Genomic DNA, 20,387 nt, shown 5'->3' with positions numbered 1-20,387 from the left:
GTACTCCTGGTAATTGTGCTGCACAGAGTATTACTGTCTGTAACTCTTCGCTTTAGAGCTGGAACAGAAATGGTCACGGAGGAAAAGAAAATAGCTTCTAACACTACTGTACGTGCTAGTCAACCAAAAATAAGTCATAAAAAGATTGTGATCTACAAGGTCCTACCTTGGTGATCAGATACCTTTAAATTTGAGAATATTTTATAACATCCAAACCTTCTTAAATGTTAAAACAAAGCAAAATTAACCTGTGCTTCTTATAATTTTTCTGACCTTTTCTTCGAATAGATCTGAAAGTGATTGTACTATTAAAACAGTCAGTTTGTACAAAGTGCAATTAGTACCTGTGTGCTTTTGCTTTTAATTGTGTTAGCATGGACCAAAGAACTAATCATATAATTACTAGATGTATTAGCATGAAAAAATTAGAAGGCTGTAAGTCTTTCAGTCAAAGACAAAGCTGAGTACACTGTTACATAAGTATAGGGTACAAAGCACGGCAATAAACATTGTTACTGAAAACACATTCACAATTTAAAAGGGAATAAGTCAGCAAGATCAACCTCCCCAAACTGCAGGTCTTTGAAATGTAATCCAATCTACACCTTTACATCTTCTATCTGTTGCTGCATTACCAAGAAATTAGCATTTAATGTCATATGCAATTATGGCATTAGGTACTCTGGGCAGGACAGAGCACTTAACCATCCTCTGCCTCCTTTAGTAGTTTCCCTACCCTGCACCAGCTTCTTTAGCTTGATTGATTGATAGCTCATTGTCTAATTTCCTTGCTTGGCACCTGCTGTCACACAAACAATGAGATGTTAATACAGTTAAAGAGACTGGTGCCAGGTGGGGAAGTAACTTAGGGAGGCAGTGTTCTATGTAAAGTCCAGAGACTGGTGTCTGGTGGGGAAGTAATTTAGGGAGGCAGTGTTCTATGTAAAGTCCTGAGCACTTGTCTACACATGATTGAAAACAGTAGTTACTTGAGAAAGCAGCAACAGATACAAAATATAAAAGGTGAAATATCTGACAATCTGCAGCTTTGAAAGCAAATAAAATATGCTATAAAAGATAGGTAACAATGTGTGATTACAGTATAAGTCACTAAAATTTAGAGCTTTTGAGGTGCCTACAATATTGTGAAGTGTTATACATGGAAATGATGCTACCATAAACTTTACTGAACATGCATGGTCCTGCTTCTGCAATGGAAACCTAACTACTTGGGCATGCACATAGGCTAAAGGGAGGTTGGCACAACTGCGCATGTGTTACTGCCAAAACTGTTGGCAGCAATTGTCGAATTCCAAACAAGGGCACAAACATGAGTAGTACGTTTAGAGACCTTTATAAAGATGTTTTATAGATTGCTACTCTATCATTTCAGCGCTATTTACTATTTAGAAAACTTTCAACAGATTGAGAAAGATATTTCATAGAGTTGAATAGAATTAATCAGCCTTGGTATATTAAAAATGTGGGTACAAGCACCAAGACAATTACAATGAAAGGCTCGCTCACACTGGCGTGTGAAAGAACATGGCACTTTAAAACTATGTTCAATCAACACCAGCCATAAGGAAGTGATGTGTGCTGCCTCGGGAACGACGAACAACCTGCGTCCTCAACAATCAACGATTTTTTGATTGCTGTGCTGCGAGTGTGAGCCGAGTGCCATGCGAGGACTCGCACAAATCCCCATGTGGCCTCAGCCTTAATGAATTACCAGCATCTTACTCCAATATCTCAACTCATCAAGACTGGCGTGAAAAACACCAGATGACTCAAGGCCTATATACAGTACCATAGTTATCTAGCATTAGAGATGCATAGAGTTTCACTCAGATCTCTTGGAAATCTGGCTAAATGAACTGATCAAAGGTCAAAAAGTTGGACTTTTTTGGATGGGAAAAAAATGGTGACATGTTGATCTTATTAAAATGTAAATATATAGTTAGGGAGAAATTCTAGATTTGTCATTTAAATTCCAAGAAGTACCATAGGTTTTATCTTCAGGATAACAGTAAGGGGTACTTTGCACGCTGCAACATTGCAAGCCGATGCTGCGATGCCGAGCGCGATAGTCCCCGCCCCCGTCGCAGTTGCGATATCCTTGTGATAGCTGCCGTAGAGAACATTATCGCTACGGCAGCTTCACATGGACTCACCTGTCCTGCGACGTCGCTCTGGCCGGCGACCCGCCTCCTTATTAAGGGGGCGGGTCGTGCGGTGTCACAGCGACGTCACACGGCAGGCGGCCAATAGGAGCAGAGGGGCGGAGATGAGCGGGATGTAAACATCCCGCCCACCTCCTTCCTTCCGCATATCCTACGGAAGCCGCGGTGACGCCGGTAGATTTTTCTCGCTCCTGCGACTTCACACACTGCGATGTGTGCTGCCGCAGTAGCGAGGAACAACATCGGACCGTCGCGTCAACATAATTTTGGATTACGCCGACGCTGCACCGATGATACGATTACGACGATTTTGCGCTCGTTAATCGTATCATTGAACCTTTACACACTACGATGTCGCATGCGATGACGGAAGTACGTCATTTTCAATTTGACCCCACCGACATCGCACCTGCGATGTCGTAGTGTGCAAAGCCCGCCTAAGGAGTAGTAATGGAAGTCACAACAGCCCATAAAAGAGACCAGCCGTTTCCTTTATAGGGCATATTGTAAAATCAATAGAAAGCAATGACAATGGCATATACTTGGCAACACTTTAAAGAGAATGGAGCTATTTCGATGGGTTTTGTTACCTGACAAGGTCGGCTCCCGGTTTTTACTTTGTGGCTTTGTTCTGTCCCCAGTCACATAATATCCAGGCTCCTTCTCTATCTCGGGGATGGCATTAATCGTTGAAGACAGTTTTAGGATGAAATATGTTTTAGTCAGTACCAGCTTATTCATGGTTGCTTGATCACACACAGACAGCAGACAAGGACTGGGTTTTTTGTTGAGAATTTCTTCTAGTGCCTGCAATTTCAAGAAGGTTTATAGTACGTCTACAATAAAAATGATTACCACTATTGTCTACGTAGGATTTCAATTCAGTTAATGGCTATTCCTATAATACAAATATGAGACCTATTTTACCATTAGCCGTGTGCCAACAACATTTTTTTGCTTCATGTTTTGTGAACTAGACTCTTTCCTAGCAGAATATAGTTCTTCAATTAAATAAGCCTTAGGGAAAAGAACTGCACCTTTAGTGGAACAAATATCAAGCTATTGCTGTAAGGAACAGTTCTGACTTATCTTCCGTTAGTAGCCAAACCACTGGGGTATACCTAGTCATGACAGCAAACTTTACTTAAAAATAGGTGGCAAACCATTCTGAGATAAATACAGTGCTGCCTTTTTTTACCGGTTACACAATAGCAAACCTAAAATAAACTCAACTTACAATGTAAAATAAAAAAGACAAATTAGGAAAATATTTAATAATCTATAAGAAAAAAAAACATGTTAGGAAAGTATGACTAGCTGAGATCTGGCTACCTGACGTATATTTGTACACTGAGCATTGATCCAATGTTTACTGGTATACATTATTAATACTAGGCAGGATTCAACCGGCACAACAAAAACGTCAGATTCAGTGATCTCTAAAAGCAGTGAGCAAAGTTAGATAACACACTTTAGGGGATGTTTGGAATATAATAAAAATCCAATAAATTCCTTATTCCCTTAAAGACAATCTGTCAGCAAATTTTGCGATTTAAGAGCAGCATGATGTAGGGGCTTAGATCCTTATTATAGGGATGTGTCACTTACTAGGTTGTGTGTTGTTGTTTCAATACAAACAGCAGGAGATTATCACTGCCTGACTAGGTCTCACATACAAAGTAGTCAGGCTAATCTGTATAACCCCGCCCCCACTGCTGATTGGCAGCTTGCTGAAAATGTACACAGGAAGCTACAGGGTTAGAGATGTGGGTTATACACAGTCCAGATGTCTTAGCTCTGCTACATCTACAACAGATAAAAAAGGTATTTTATGGAAAACTACACCAAGCAGTCCAGTAATTGATACACCCCTGGAATGTCTCTTGCCCTATATTATGCTGCTCTCAAATTACAAAGCCAAAATCTGCTGACAAATTCCCTTTAAGGGCTCATTCAAATGAGCAGATTATACTTACATATGCTGTACATTAGCAAATTAGATTCATACAGAGAGCACACTGACCAATGCTGATTACTGGGGTAGACCAAATTAATGGTTTTACATATTGGCATATAGTCTCCATTCATACGGAGAGCACACTGACCAATGCTGATTACTGGGGTAGACCAAATTAATGGTTTTACATATTGGCATATAGTCTCCATTCATATGGAGAGCACACTGACCAATGCTGATCAATGGGGTAGATCACATGAATGGTTTTACATATTGGCATATAGTCTCCATTCATACGGAGAGCACACTGACCAATGCTGATTACTGGGGTAGACCAAATTAATGGTTTTACATATTGGCATATAGTCTCCATTCATATGTAGAGCACACTGACCAATGCTGATCAATGGGGTAGATCACATGAATGGTTTTACACATTGACAGACAGTCCCCATGTATAAAATTGCAGCATGCACTAGTCTGATCAAACCCAACCACTACACTGAAAGGGTATGTTTAAATAAATGATGCCATACATACACCATCCGTTTATACGTTTTTTACACATCCATTGCAATTATTAAAATAAGATTAATATAGGAATTCTTTTCACTATTTATGTATAAAACAGATGCTATTTGGATGTAAAAGCTGGAAATAGGGATGGCACAGATGGAAAATCATACTTTTTTCTGGCTGAAAAGTGGTATTTTTTCACATGCTGGTTTGAACTCGGCCTAAAGGCCCAGTCACACACAACGACTTACCAGCGATCCTGAAAACGATGCGACCTGTTAGGGATCGCAGGTAAGTCGCTGGGAGGTCGCAGGTGAGATGTCACACAGTCAGATCTTACCAGCGATGCAGAAACAATACAGGTCACAGTAGCCACCTGTATAATGATCTCAGCAGTCACTGTGACCCTGTCACACAGTGTCAAACACAGCGATGCGTCCTGCCCAGCAGAACATCACCTTTGAAGAAAATGGCCTGGACCATTCTGCAACGACTAGCGATTTCACAGCAGGGGCCTGATCGCTGGTAGGTGTCACACATAACAAGATCGCTAACGGGATCGCTACTGCGTCACTGAAACCGTGACTCAGCTGCGATCTCGCTAGCGATCTCGTTATGTGTGACGGTACCTTAAGGATAAAGCTCTTATACTGACAATGCACATTTCAGGGGCAGAGCTGTTGGTTATCAGCACTGGAAACAAAGGATTCACTATTTACTGCAATTAAATTAACTTGCTGTTTCACAGTTTTCTCATATTTCTTTTATGGTCACCGACTGGAAGACAAAGAGTCTGAAAAGATGGTATTTGTACAGTAGGTAGAAATATAGCTTTGCATTGAGCCCCAGAGCCTTTTTATATCCGTGTTATTCAGTTATACACATATAATGATTTCTTCACATATTACAAAGCTTTTATATAAGTTCTTTGAATCTATAAGATGATACTAAAAGTTAGCGTGTTAAACATATATCCATCCTACCTCTAAGTTTTCCCTTGAGATAAGATTGCTTGATGATAAGAATTTTATGGTTGCCTGAAATAAAAAGAGTTCTGTTAAAATCCATCATTTTCAATATGATCACTTAGCCCAATGAACCAAATAATCCTTTGTATAAAAATGTAGAACTACCGCTTTACCGAAATTTTTCCGACTGTTGAGAATCCTTCATGTGGTCTTCTTGGAATTCTTTGTCCGCTATTTAGGAGGAAAAACTCCCGGAAAGCTTCAGAAAACAGGTGAAGATCTATCAGGACTTTAACCTTAAAAAGAACAATGCAATGAACAATTACAATTTATCATTGTTCAAATGACATTTCCCATATGTGAGCCTGAGATTGCGTTCCCCAGTTGTGATATTTTGCCATGGGTGTGATAGTACTGTACCGTTTTAGACTTGACATTAGAAAACCATGGCAAAATAATGCCCTTTTAACACTATTGTAAAAAAAAAAAAAAAAAAAAAGCATCGCAACTGCAACGTGTAGATGCAGCTAAATGACCAGGGTTCAATATCAGGTACCGCATTGTTTTTAATGTGATCTCAATCCTATGGGAGAATGAATGTGATATCAAATCCAAACTGTAGTACATAGTATATGAGCTGAACATACTATGACACTTTGTAAATTACACTCAATACATAACCTTGACCACAAATGTTTAGAAGAATTCAGAGGTCTGACAGACAGTGACAAAAACTGGATATTTATAAGTCTTAAAGCAATAAATAGTGTGGAAGATAAAAGGCAATGTGTTTCTACACCGGAGTGTTGTTTTCGTCAGTCCTTTTGTTCTGTATATAGGCAGGCATTCCTAGTGTTTTGGATTCAGTCTGACAGGTATTGATTTTAGTTACTGTCCTAGGTGATCTCTCCTTAATTTCACTGTGCCCCACAATTTTTAGATTCCAAAATCTTCTCATAGTAAAGCTAGTAATGTCAATTATATCAAATAGTTCGAACTCAGTGACTGGCTGCAGCGGTGATGTGAGCTGTTGACACAACATCACTAGTGATGAGCAAACACTACCATGCTCGGGTACTCGGAACTTGTAACGAACAGTTCGATGCTGGGATCGGGTACTTGAGTATAATGAAACTCAATGGGGAATTCAAAAATTTTCTACCAGAAAAATGATCATCTACTCCATTGACTTCCATTATACTCAGTACTCGAGTCATACCCATCTGAGCGTCCAACCGCTGGTTATGAGTACCGAGCACCTGAGCATGATAGTGCTCACTCATCCCTAATCGTTATGAATACCGAGCCCCTGAGCATGATAGTGCTCACTCATCACTAATCATTATGAGTACTGAGCACCTGAGCATGGAAGTGCTCGCTTATCACTAATTGTTATGATTACCGAACACATGAACATGGTAGTGCTCGCTCATCCCTAATCATCATGAGTACCGAGCACCTGAGCATGGTAGTGCTCGCTCATCACTAATCGTTATGAGTACTGAGCACCTGAGCATGATAGTGCTCACACATCACTAATTGTTATGAGTACCGAACATGGTAGTGCTTGCTCATCACTAATCGTCATGAGTACCGAGCACCTGAGCATGGTAGTGCTCACTCATCACTAATCGTCATGAGTACCGAGTACCTGAGCATGGTAGTGCTCGCTCATCACTAATCCTTATGAGTACTGAGCACCTGAGCATGGTAGTGCTTTCTCATCATTAATCGTTATAAGTACTGAGCATCTGAGCATGGTAGTGCTTGCTCATCACTAATTGTCATAAGTACTGAGCATCTGAGCATGGTAGTGCTTGCTCATCACTAATCGTCATGAGTACCGAGCACCTGAGCATGGTAGTGCTCGCTCATCACTAATCGTCATGAGTACCGAGCACCTGAGCATGGTAGTGCTCGCTCATCACTAATCGTCATGAGTACCGAGTACCTGAGCATGGTAGTGCTCGCTCATCACTAATCGTCATGAGTACCGAGCACCTGAGCATGGTAGTGCTCACTCATCACTAATCGTCATGAGTACCGAGTACCTGAGCATGGTAGTGCTCGCTCATCACTAATCCTTATGAGTACTGAGCACCTGAGCATGGTAGTGCTTTCTCATCATTAATCGTTGAGTACCGAGCACCTGAGCATGGTATTGCTTACTCATCACTAATCGTTATGAGTACTGAGCATCTGAGCATGGTAGTGCTTGCTCATCACTAATCGTCATGAGTACCGAGCACCTGAGCATGGTAGTGCTCGCTCATCACTAATCGTCATGAGTACCGAGCACCTGAGCATGGTAGTGCTCGCTCATCACTAATCGTCATGAGTACCGAGCACCTGAGCATGGTAGTGCTCGCTCATCACTAATCGTCATGAGTATCGAGCACCTGAGCATGGTATTGCTTACTCATCACTAATCGTTATGAGTACTGAGCATCTGAGCATGGTAGTGCTTGCTCATCACTAATCGTCATGAGTACCGAGCACCTGAGCATGGTAGTGCTCGCTCATCACTAATCGTCATGAGTACCGAGCACCTGAGCATGGTAGTGCTCACTCATCACTAATCGTCATGAGTACCGAGCACCTGAGCATGGTATTGCTTACTCATCACTAATCGTTATGAGTACTGAGCATCTGAGCATGGTAGTGCTTGCTCATCACTAATCGTCATGAGTACCGAGCACCTGAGCATGGTAGTGCTCGCTCATCACTAATCGTCATGAGTACCGAGCACCTGAGCATGGTAGTGCTCGCTCATCACTAATCGTCATGAGTACCGAGCACCTGAGCATGGTAGTGCTCGCTCATCATTAATCGTCATGAGTACCGAGCACCTGAGCATGGTAGTGCTCGCTCATCACTAATCGTCATGAGTACCGATCACCTGAGCATGGTAGTGCTCGCTCATCATTAATCGTCATGAGTACCGAGCACCTGAGCATGGTAGTGCTCGCTCATCACTAATCGTCATGAGTATCGAGCACCTGAGCATGGTAGTGCTTGCTCATCACTAATCGTTATGAGTACCGAGCACCTGAGCATGGTAGTGCTCGCTCATCACTACACATCACCACTGTAAGCAATAAACAATGAACAAAGACCGGCGCTGTAGTGATGAGCCGTTCTGCAGCGGGGAAGGAAGTTTATTTTACATTATGTGAGTTGTTTTGAATACACTTTTACAAAAAAGGAAAACCCTTTTAACCCACATTAGCAGATAAAGCTAATACTTTAACTGCTAATGTGAGTACTCTATACTGTATATAATACCCTGGGGAACATGTATAAATTCTGTACAATTCTTAGACAGAGACAATCTTAGAAAATGCCTCAGTAATGTAAACCTGGAAGCATGTTTCAATATGTTAGATGCTAATTGGCCATGATAAGGGCCTAGTTTGTGAACAGCTAAAGAGTTGGGTCAGATAGCTATTCACCCTATCGCCACCCTAGGGAGTCGTCCAGAAGGTAAAATGAAGGTCTCTGAATTCACTAGGTGTCTGTGTAGGGAGGAGAGCAGACCTCCACAGCTGTGTTCTTACTTAAGGAATTTAATCGTTTTCCTAAGTGGGCAGACCACACAGTTGTATGAATTGTTAAGAGCTGTCTGTTACCTTTATGACGGAAAGGCTGTGTTAGTTATTCTTATTTTTGTTCTGTTTTTTTTTTTTTTTATGAAGTTTAAATAAACCACTGGAATATTTAAAGGAAACCTGTCACCAGATTTGGGGCCTATAAGCTGCGGCCACCACCAGTGGGCTCTTATATACAGCATTCTAATATGCTGTATATAAGAGCGCAGGCCGCTGTGTAAAATGTAAAAATGGCTTTATATTACTCACCTAAGGGGCAGTGCAGACGGTATCTCCGTTATCTGCGCCCGGCGCCTCCTCTTTCGGCCATCTTCTGAAGCCTGGCTGCATGACACGTCCTACGTCATGCACCCTATCCGATACTGGGGTCCTGCACAGGTACACTTTGATCTGCCATGAGCAGGACAGATCAAAGTACTGTGGTGGGCCTGAGCGGGACCTCAATGCCAAATAGCATGATGTAGGACATGTCATGCATCCAGGCTTCAGAAGAAGGAGGACAAAGATGGCCAAAAGAGGAGACGCCGGACCCGGAAAGCGGAGACACCCATCCGACCGGTTTGCACTACACCTCCCGTTAGGTGAGTATTATAAAGTGTTTTTTATATTCTACATAGCGGCCTCGGCTTTTATATACAGCATGTTAGAATGGTCTATATAAGAGCCTACTGGTGGTGGCTGCAGCATATAAGCCCCAAATCTGGTGATAGGTTCACTTTAAACGAAAACAAGTGAGGTGATCTACCACACCCTTTACAGTATTTAAAGCTGAAAGCACAAACCTGGATTGCCAACTATCGAGAAATTCCAGAACAATCCGTAAAAATAGGTCACATATTCGGCCTGCCCGTAAAAAAATGGAAGGCGTCCAGGATTTATTTAAGTTGTAGAAACTTCTACAGGTTAAGAGTACTGAAATTGTCATAATTTTACAGTTTACAATGAATGCAGCTGATATCTTTATATCAGAATTATGGGCTGTAGAAATGGATCACTTATAATCATAATGACTTATTGTGGTTTTCCAATGTGTCTGTGATTTTTTGATAAGCTGTTTGTACCCTAGTACAAACTAAGCGCTGCACCAAATGCACCACAGCAGCGACAAACATCAGTACTCTGGCTACCAGATTCTGTGCTAATTTCCACTAGGACATAATTAAAAAGTAATACTCCACGCTACATTACCCTGGCATTAGTTACATAGGGAAATCAGTGATAACAGGTTTCCTTTACTTCTGCAGTGTCTCTAAATAAGCAAAATCTAACTAGAAGGGAATTACAGCTATTTCTTGATACTGCAAGGCGTGGATAAACCGTATTGTTGGTCATAGCAAGCAATAGGCTGTGTTTTCTAAAATCAATATCCACAAGACAGCTAGAAAGTGTTAATTTGCTGTACCTAGACTTACACTTTTCCTTTCCAGTCATTGCACTTGTAACTGCTATCTTAAGTGTAGCAAATATGGATACTCGTGTCAATACGAGAAAAAAAATGACAAAAGGCAGCATACAAACAAATCAATTGTTGGCTAGATAATGTCTGTCTGTGTAATACATTTACTGCTGTTAAAAGTCACGCTGTCATCTGTTTATCTCGGTGTCAATAAGCTTAAATTAAAATTTCACATACCTTTAAGAGCCTTCCCTCCACACTTCTGACAGGGTCACGGCAAATAGTGCTGACAAAATACTGGTACAATGTAAATAATGGCAAAACCTGCAAAAATATATTATATATTTAAGGTGGGAGCATGGCATGCTACAATTTGTAATATTAAGTAATGCTATAATGTAAGAATATTGACCAACGTTTATCACAAGTGAACTTAAAAAAGATTTCATTTTTGACTAATTTGGAGAAATTCTCTGTCACTAACATTGACTCAATTTACAAATATGTGACCTTGTTAGGGTCATACTGTATAGGTCATTGTGTTGTTGTCTTGCCAATATTTTTTCCTCTTAGAGACCATGGTTATATTTTAAATAATCCGGGTGAAGTCTATAGCATCAGCTCCAACAAGGGTTGTCTCTTATCTTTCTTATCTTTCACAAAGACCTGGGGGATTGAAGATATCAGGGCATCAATCTTGGTCCATCATTCATTTTCAGAACACATAAGGCCACTTTACACGCTGCCGATCGCACCCGCCCCCGACGGTTGTGCGTCATGGGCAAATCGCTGCCCGTGGCACACAAAATCGTTAGTCCCCGTCACACAGACTTACCTGCCTAGCAACATCGCTGTGGCCGGTGTTTTACCTCCTTTCTAAGGGCGCGGTTCGTGCAGCGTCACAGCGACATCACACAGCAGCCGCCCAATAGAGGCGGAGGGGCAAAGAGCAGCCAAAAGAAAGACACGCCCACCTTGTTGCCGGAGGATGCAGGTACGGTGTTGTTCCTCGTTCCCGGGGTGTCACACGTAACGATGTGTGCTGCCTCAGGAAAGACGAACAACCTGCGTCCTGCAACAGCAACGATATTTGGGATTAGAACGACGTGTCAACGATCAACGATTAGGTGAGTAGTTTTGATCGTTAGCGGTCGTTCGTACGCTTCACACGCAACAACGTCGCTAACAAGGCCGGATGTGCATCATGAATTCCGTGGCCCTAACGACATCTCGTTAGCGATGTCGTTGCGTGTAAAACCCCCTTTAGACTCTTAAAGGGGTTGCCCACTACTAGGACAACTCCTTTTGATTCCACGTTTCCCCCAGGTAAAATAATAAAGACTATACTCACCTTCCATACCAGCAAACATCCAGTACCGTCCAGTGGTGTCCGGGATAGTAGTACGGGGCTCACGTGGGGTTGTGATGTAATGAGTCATGTGTATCATGTCATGTCCAATCAGCGCCGGCTTCCTTCTCCCTGCCTTCAGACCAAATGAACAATCAACAGGAAGTAAGCATAGCGGCGCTGATGGGTGCTCGCATACTGTTACAACCCCATGTGAGCCCTAGCATCGGAATCCTGGACACCACTGGAACGGAGCTGGTATGGGAAGTGAGTATAGTCTCTATTATTTTACCTGGAGTGAACATGTGGAATCAGAAGAGGTTTTCCTAGTAGTGGACAATCCCTTAGGCCTTGTGCGCAGGCTGTGTTTTTTTTTTTTATTTTTTTGGGTGCTGTTTTGATTCCAAAACTGCATGCATTTCCTTCTGCAGCAAAGTCTTTGAGATTTCATTTTTGCTGTGCGCACGTTGCATTTGTTTTTGGCTGCTTCTTTGTGGTAACCACAAAGATGCAACATGTCAATTCTTTTTGCGTTTTGTCCCTGTATTTCGGAGGACTGTCAGCTCAATTCCCTGCTGACTGTGGGTCAGCGGGGGATTGATCCCTAGTATCTGGCCAGATGCCAGTTCCCATATAAAGTCTATGGGGACCGGAATCCGGCGCAATAGGGTAAGAGCAAGCGTTTTATACTTACCGAGTCATCAGGGCAGCAGTCACACTACTCCCGCGGCCTCTCATTCTTCTTCCCAGGCTGCTGACTAGGCTCATACATATTCATTTCTTTCTCTGCCCACCGGCGTTTGTGATTGGTTGCAGTCAGAGGAGCCCCCATGCTGAGTGACAGCGTGTCTGAGGCTTCCAATCAAAGACGTCAGTGGGAAGATCTATAACGTACAGTAAAATAAATAACTAAAAAATTTGGTGTAGGATTCCCCCATATTATGATATCAGCACAGGTAAAGCCTGACAGCTGGGGCTGGTATTCTCAGGCTGAGGATATTCATGATTATTGGGCGCCCCCAACCTAAAAATATCAGCCAGCAGCCACCCAGATTTGCCGCATCCATTAGATGCGACAGTCCCAGCACTTTCCCTGTCTCTTCCAGATTGCCCTGGAGCGGTGGCAATTGGGGTAATGAGGGCGTTAATGACAGCCCACAGCAACGACTAAGTCTTAGATGGCAGGCGTCTATGAGACACCCCCCATCACTAATCTGTAAGTGAAAGTAAATAAACGCAAACACCAAAAAACTTTATATGAAATAAAAGACAAAAAAGCACCATCTTTCACCACTTTATTAACCCCAAAAATACCCTTGCAGGTCCAATATAATCCACACGAGGTCCCACGACGCTTCCACCACTGCTACATCTGAAGTTCACAGCAAGCGCCATAGAAAATGACTGCCTGCTGTGAGCTCCACGCAGTGACTGAAAAGAGCAGCGCGATCAGTGATGTCACTCAGGTGATTTGTGGTCACAGGTGCGTCAGATGTAGCATTTTTCCCACAGGTGTGTTTTTTGGGGGCCAAAAACGTGCATCTTTGTGGTGACCAATGTGCACACATAGCCTTCAAAGGTCTTATCCACTGCTTTTCTATTGCAGACTTATGCGGGCATCACACGAGACGAGCTATGGCGCGATACATAGTCGGGGGTCACGGTTTTCGTGACGCACATCCGGCATCGCTTGCGATGTCGTTTCGTGTGACACCTCCGAGCAACGCAGAATAGCTCACAAATCGTGAGTCGTGTACTCGTCGCTTATTTTGAAAAAAAATGTTTATTTTTAATGGCGCCGGTTGTTCATCGTACCCGGGGCAGCACACATCGCTCTGTGTGACACCCCGGGAACGATGAACACAGCTTACCTGCGTCCCGCGGCTCCCGCCGGCAATGCTGAAGGAAGGAGGTGGGCGAGATGTTTGCCGGACGCTGTGTGACGTCGCTGTGACGCCGAACGTCCCTCCCCCTTCAGGAAGTGGATGTTCGCCGCCCACAGCGAGGTCGCTCAGCAGGTAAGTACGTGTGACGGGGGTTTAACGACTTTGTGCGCCACAGGCAACTAATTGCCCGTGATGCACAAACAACGGGGACGGGTACGATCGCTCGTGCAATCGCACGATAGCTCGCACCGTGTGAAGCCCGCATTATTCTTAGGATACTTCACAATATCAGATCAGTGGATGTCTGACACATGGCACCCATCCACTTAGCTGTTAACACCTCTGTTGGAGGCTAGATGTAAAGTGTACAGAGAAAAACATCACAACACCATACATTGTTTAACGGACACTGCCAGTTACTGCAGAACTGCTCTTATTGAAGAGACTAGGAACTGATCTGCAGTACCCGGCTGTAATCACTAAACAATTAATGGAACTATAGTGTTTTCCTCCATACACTATCCACATCAGGCAGCTGCCAAAAGTGTTAACAGCAGATTGATGTTCGACCCCCACCAATCTTATGTAAAGGACCTACCACCACTTAAGGGTGGACTCATAACCTACAGATTTTGTTGCAGAAATTCTGTGACTGTTCTATTCATCTGGATGCAACCTATGTAAATATATGTGCTTGTGGCTAACACAACCCTATTCAGAAGAATGGAATTTTTGTCGCAAAAATGTCATCAGAAAACGATCTATTTAAATCAATGTGTTATATATACATTGTTTTTGTGATTTTATTTTTATTTTTTTTACTATTGCAGTCTGAAGTTTTACATATGGACCAATCTCTAAATCCTGACATTAAAGGCCCTGTCACACACAGAGATAAATCTGCGGCAGATCTGTGGTTGCAGTGAAATTGTGGACAATCAGTGCCAGGTTTGTGGCTGTTTACAAATGGAACAAGATGTCCATGATTTCACTGCAACCACAGATCTGCCAAAGATTTATCTCTGTGTGTGACGGGGCCTTAAGGCAATATAGGAAACCCCCATAATCATGTAGCAAAAACTGTCTAAAAAATATACAAACAGAAAAAAAAATAGATTGAAAAAAAAAAGTTTTACTTGATGGTTTTAGTTATTAAAATATAATATAGGTGATTACATTCCCTTTCCAGAGCTTAAATCCCTTTGTCAGAGTCTGGAGATTTCTTAAAAACTAGTACTGGTGTCTTTTATTAAAAAAAAAAAAAAATCAATATACAATTTTTCCACTGTCCATTAACAGTGTTTCATACTTTCTATGTTATGATCTGTTTTATCATTCTATTTTAAACTTATACTTATTGAAATCATAATAAACTTTATACTTTTTGAAATCACTCTAAAAAATGAATGGCATGCAAATAAGTAAAACACAACAAAGACTAAAAAAAAAAAACCCTCAAGCAGAATGGCATAAGTATTCTGGTATATCTTAAAAGATTATATATATATATGTATATATATTATATATATTTATTTATTGTTTTATTTTTTTATTTTTTTCTTCACTGGGCACTAACCATAAAATTCTGGGCAACAGAATGCAAATCGGAAATGAGAAAACCTAGGCTGGAAACAACAGTTATAACATCTGCTCTGTGCCGATCAGAAAACAGGTCAATCCCTGGAATAAGTTCAGATACTTCACATCCTTCTCCAATCTCATATAATGCATAATCAAGATCTTCATCTGGATGTGGCAAGGATGCGCGAAACAAGGACTGGGAAGAAAAACAGAATTTATATATTATATCATTTGCTTTCAAATAACTTATTACTTGTCATAGAAATTCATAAGTAAAAAATGTGCTTCTTACCTTGAAAAGTAAAGCTGAGAGCAAGCAGCAATCTCTTCTCTTTCCAGCATCTGATGTCAAGATATAACTACAAAAACATACAAAACAAGAAAGGTATACTATAACAATACATGGAGGCAGACGGGTACATACATGGAAACCAGGGCAGTTGCAACCAATGAAGCTATATCGTTTAATCAAACTGAAAACATTTCAATAGCCATATGATCTGTAGGTTTCCTAGATTAAAGGACGACACCCTACAATATTAAATGACAAATACAGATATACACTCCCTACCCCTCTCCTCCCATACAAATGTGTGCGTGTGCTCAGTTCAGCCAAGAGTGCAACTATTTTCAAGGGTAATATAGAGGAATATACTGATTTTAGACACCAGTGGCAAGGCATCTGCCCATACACCTTAGGCCTCATTCACACGGCTGTGTTTTAACATGTATTTGAATAAATGGGATTGGTGTCATCACTGTTTTGGATCAATGTGTCATCCGTGTACGGTCAATGTGTCCATTTTAACCAACATTCATCATTGTTTTTCTCGGATGAATAAACTTACAAAACTTCTCTTATCCTTTCCAATGTTAAACACGTGATCATGCTTGATGGATGCCATCCGAGTGCTGAATGTTTCTTTCACGGACCAATCAACTTGTATTGGCACTTTACATCCATGTGTCATGGGTGTGTCCTACACTGAGGAGTCCTCTGACATGTCTGGCACCAGAAGGTCACAGCGCTTTACTATTTGCAGGTCGACAACATATATTTAAGTTAATCTACTTTCTTTTAGTGCTGAGGACTCTTTAATATCTGGCTGTCCTTTGTAGCCTTTATGTCAGGTGCAGCTCTTTTTTGACCACTTCCTTTATAAATAGTCATGTGTTTTACCATCTGAGGTAAGTAATAGGATCTCATTCTATGCTGATCACTTTGGAAGGAGCCTGTCTCTGGAAGAAGCTGCAGAGTCGTGATGATTGCAGCTGTGGTGTTTAGCTGCATGGGAGGAGATTTCAGTGTTTTTTCTTTTTGTGTCTATTTTTCCTTTGTCTGTCTTCCTTACCATGTGTTGTATTATTGTAGTGATGAGACCAGTTTTCTCACTGGCCTTCTCAATAGCCAGATTGAGTTCAAGGTAAGCGAGGGCCTAGGCACGTGACCATGAAGAGGAAAAGGACCCTTAAAGGGACGTTAGGAAGTGTAGGGTACAAACTCAGGTAAGTTGCTGAAGGTGCCCCCTCTGCCCATCGTCACTCCCTTTTGTTCTATACCATTGGTTTTTTTACGTTTGTGTTGCTCTGGATGCTGAGCATCTGTACACTCTGCCCTGACACCATGATATCGGAAAAAAGAGTCGTGCCTCCGTGAGTTTTGCATGGACACACAGTCCAAGTGAACAGCCCTAAATATTGCCCTATAATGGATACATGATGAATCCATGAGAAACACAAATACAACACATACAGTACATCTGAATTAGGCTTTAGATTAGCTTTTGGTCATTCCACTATAGACTGAAAGTCAGAGGCTGCTGGGAGGAATAAAGTTAATTTCCTCCAGGTAACCAGGGCTTTCAGTGTAGCGGCTGGCCAGTTTGGGAATGCTATTAACCTACAGATTAACCCCATATATGTTAATAGCGCCTTTCAAAATGACAGGTTCCCTTTAAACTTTAAAGCTGTCAGTACACAATGTAATGCTAAATGGGGTCTTTCCAATCTGAAGTGGAAAAGAGAAATATATAAATCTGCTGAGATCCAGACTGTCCAGATACAATTTTAAGAGTGAGTTTCTACTTAACATTTATTGAAATGGTAAGAAGCACTTTCAGTATACAAGCATTTTAGCTACAAAAGTTCAATGAATTATTAAATATATGTTTAAAACCATTCAAAACATTTTTTGTTTAAAAGAACAGAAAGTCCTCAGTGGTTGATACCTTTTAATGGCTTACTGAAAAGATGGTAATAATTGCACGCTTTCGAGACTACTCAGGTCTCTTCATCAGGCATGGTATAACACAAAATCTGAAGAGTCACATATTTATACACAACAGGACATAGAATAGTGCAGTACAAAAAAAAACAAAAAACAAGTTATATGAAACAGAACTATCACTATGGCAGGGGGGCAAACTGTTGTGGGGCCATAAATACTGCTGCAGTTCTGTTTCATATAACTTGTTTACACTGAACTGCAGCAGTATTTATGGCCCCACAACAGTTTGCCCCCCTGCCATAGTGATAGTTCTGTTTCATATAACTTGTTTTTTGTTTTTTTTTTTACTGCACTATTCTAAGTCCTGTTGTGTATAAATATGTGACTCTTCAGATTTTGGGTTATACCATGCCTGATGAAGAGACCTGAGTAGTCTCGAAAGCTTGCAATTATTACCATCTTTTCAGTTAGCCATTAAAAGGTATCAACCACTGAGGACTTTCTGTTCTTTTAAACAAAAATTTTTTTTTATCTCTACTGGCTAACACGGTACAAAGATATATTTTACTTGTACAACCATTCAAAACATTTTTTCATCCTGTTCTAATGTATACTTTCAAAGTTTCATAGCTTTCAAGGTTGAAAGTAGACATGGTCATTTGGGTCAACCTTTAGGGCTTGTGCGCACGTTGCGTAAATTCATGCATTTACACTGTGTTTAGCACTGCAGCATAAATGCATGCACCTGCGTCCCCTGCACAATGTATGTAGATTGTGCATAATCCGTGCGCACGTTGCTTTTTTGAACGCAGTGATTTGGATGCCAAAATTTTGACCCAAATCACTGTGTACAAAAAAGCAATGTCAATTAATTTGTGCGCTTTGGATGCTGCTCCCACTCTGTCTATGGTGGGGGCAGCATCCTGAGCGCATGAATTCGGCATTTATTCTGCTGAAACACTGCATCCATTACGCAGTGTTTCTGCAGTGATTTGAAGCGCACATGTGCTGTCCATTCACTGCAGAAATGTCAGCATGTACATGCACACAAAGCCTTAGGCTATGTGCGCACATTGCGTTTTCCCCACGTTAACGCTGCGTTTTGAACTGCAGCGTTACAGTGCCAAATGGCATGCGTTCTGCTTCCCCAGCAAAGTCTATGAGAAGTCCGAAAATTCAATGCTCACACTGCGTTTTTAAACGCAGCATTTTATATGCCAAAAATCGCTGCGGAAAAAAAAGCAGCATGTCACTTATTTTGTGCGTTATAGCTGCGTTCTCCACCCATTGAAATCAATGATGTGGGTCAAAACGCAACCAAAATACACTTGGACTGCATTTTTGTTGCGTTCCGCATGCTTTTATGAAAAGCAAAACGCAAGTCTTCTCAGTCTCTCTCTGTCGATGTCAGTGAATCTCTGTCTGTGGATGTCGGTCAATCTCCCTCTGTCGGTCGGTCTCTTTCTCTGTCAGTTGGTCGCCCTGTCTGTCTCTCTCTGTCTGTCGGTCTCTCCTTCTCCCCCCCTCTCTCTCTTTCATACTCACCGATGATTAACCTGTAAGTTAAAGAAAATAAACACATACATCCGAAAAAATCCTTTATTTGAAATAAAAGACAAAAAACCCCCACCCTCTTTCACCACTTTATTAACCCCCAAATACCTCTCCAGGTATGGCGTAATCCACACAACGTCCCACGACGCTCTCAGCTCTGCTACATGAAGCTGACAGGAGCGGTCACAGACCAGACCGCTCTCTGTCAGCTCCACGCAGCGACTGAAGTGAGCTGCACGATCAGCGATGACGTCAGTCAGGTTACCCGCAACCACCCCTGGATCCTCCAACTGTGACAGCTATTCGCCTGACTGACTGAAGTGAGCTGCGCGATCAGCGATGACGTCACAGGTGAGTTGCGGTCTCGGGTGGAGGACTCCAGCTGGCCGCGGGTAACCTGAGTGACGGCTGATCGCACTGCTCACTTCACTCTGGGGATTAGCGGGCACCAATGAGTCCTTCACGAGTGACCGCTAATCAGGACGCGACACACAGACAGAACCACGGTATGACAATGAAGTTGGGTGAAGTTCATCCGAGTTCATTGTCATCACGCGACTCTGTCTCCTGTCAACAGGCATTACAGAGCTCAATTGCCCTGGGACCGCAATGCAAAAAATACATCCAAAACGCATGCAAAATGCATGCAAAATGCATGCGTGTTGGATGCATTTTTTTTACAAACGCAGTGTTTACTGTGTTAGAGGGTGTGTTCTTTTCCGCACTGTTATGAATGCAACGTGCACACATACTCTAAAGCCCGCTTTACACGCTACAAGATATCTTACAATGTGTCGGCGGGGTCACGTCGTAAGTGACGCACATCCGGCATCGTAAGGTATGTTGTAGCGTGTGACAGCGACGTGCAATTGCGATTGAACGAAAAACCGTTCATCGCATGCACGTCGTTCATTCTGACGAATTGAACGTCAGCTTGTTCATCGTACCCGGGGTAGCGCACATCGCAGTGTGTGACACCCCGGGAACGATGAACAGATCTTACCTGCCTCCTGCGGCTCCTGGCCCAGAATGCGGAAGGAAGGGGGTGGGCGGGATGTTTACGTCCCACTCAGCTCCGCCCCTCCGCTTCTATTGGCCGGCTGCCGCTTGACGTCGATGTGACGCCAAACGTCCCTCCCACTCCAGGAAGTGGACATTCGCCG

General features: G+C 42.2%; 1 protein-coding gene across 2 annotated transcripts in view; it reads right to left on the bottom strand.

The window, feature by feature from the left end:
• The window catches only part of CFAP54 (cilia and flagella associated protein 54), a 680,590-nt gene that overhangs the window by 192,600 nt on the left and 467,603 nt on the right, over positions 1–20,387 (bottom strand). For both annotated transcript variants that reach the window (XM_075344744.1, XM_075344743.1), the window contains exons 45-50: positions 15,736–15,802; positions 15,439–15,639; positions 10,866–10,952; positions 5,798–5,920; positions 5,640–5,693; positions 2,774–2,990 (exon numbers count right to left, since the gene is read on the bottom strand). In XM_075344744.1, the coding sequence (XP_075200859.1) occupies positions 2,774–2,990; positions 5,640–5,693; positions 5,798–5,920; positions 10,866–10,952; positions 15,439–15,639; positions 15,736–15,802 (749 nt within the window). The remainder of the gene's footprint in view (positions 1–2,773; positions 2,991–5,639; positions 5,694–5,797; positions 5,921–10,865; positions 10,953–15,438; positions 15,640–15,735; positions 15,803–20,387) is intronic.

This window comes from Anomaloglossus baeobatrachus, chromosome 4 (genome assembly GCF_048569485.1).
Source record: "Anomaloglossus baeobatrachus isolate aAnoBae1 chromosome 4, aAnoBae1.hap1, whole genome shotgun sequence".
In the NCBI taxonomy this organism is placed as follows: domain Eukaryota; kingdom Metazoa; phylum Chordata; class Amphibia; order Anura; family Aromobatidae; genus Anomaloglossus; species Anomaloglossus baeobatrachus.
The sequence above is the reverse complement of the archived record's forward strand: the minus strand, read 5'-3'. Positions and strand labels throughout refer to the sequence as shown.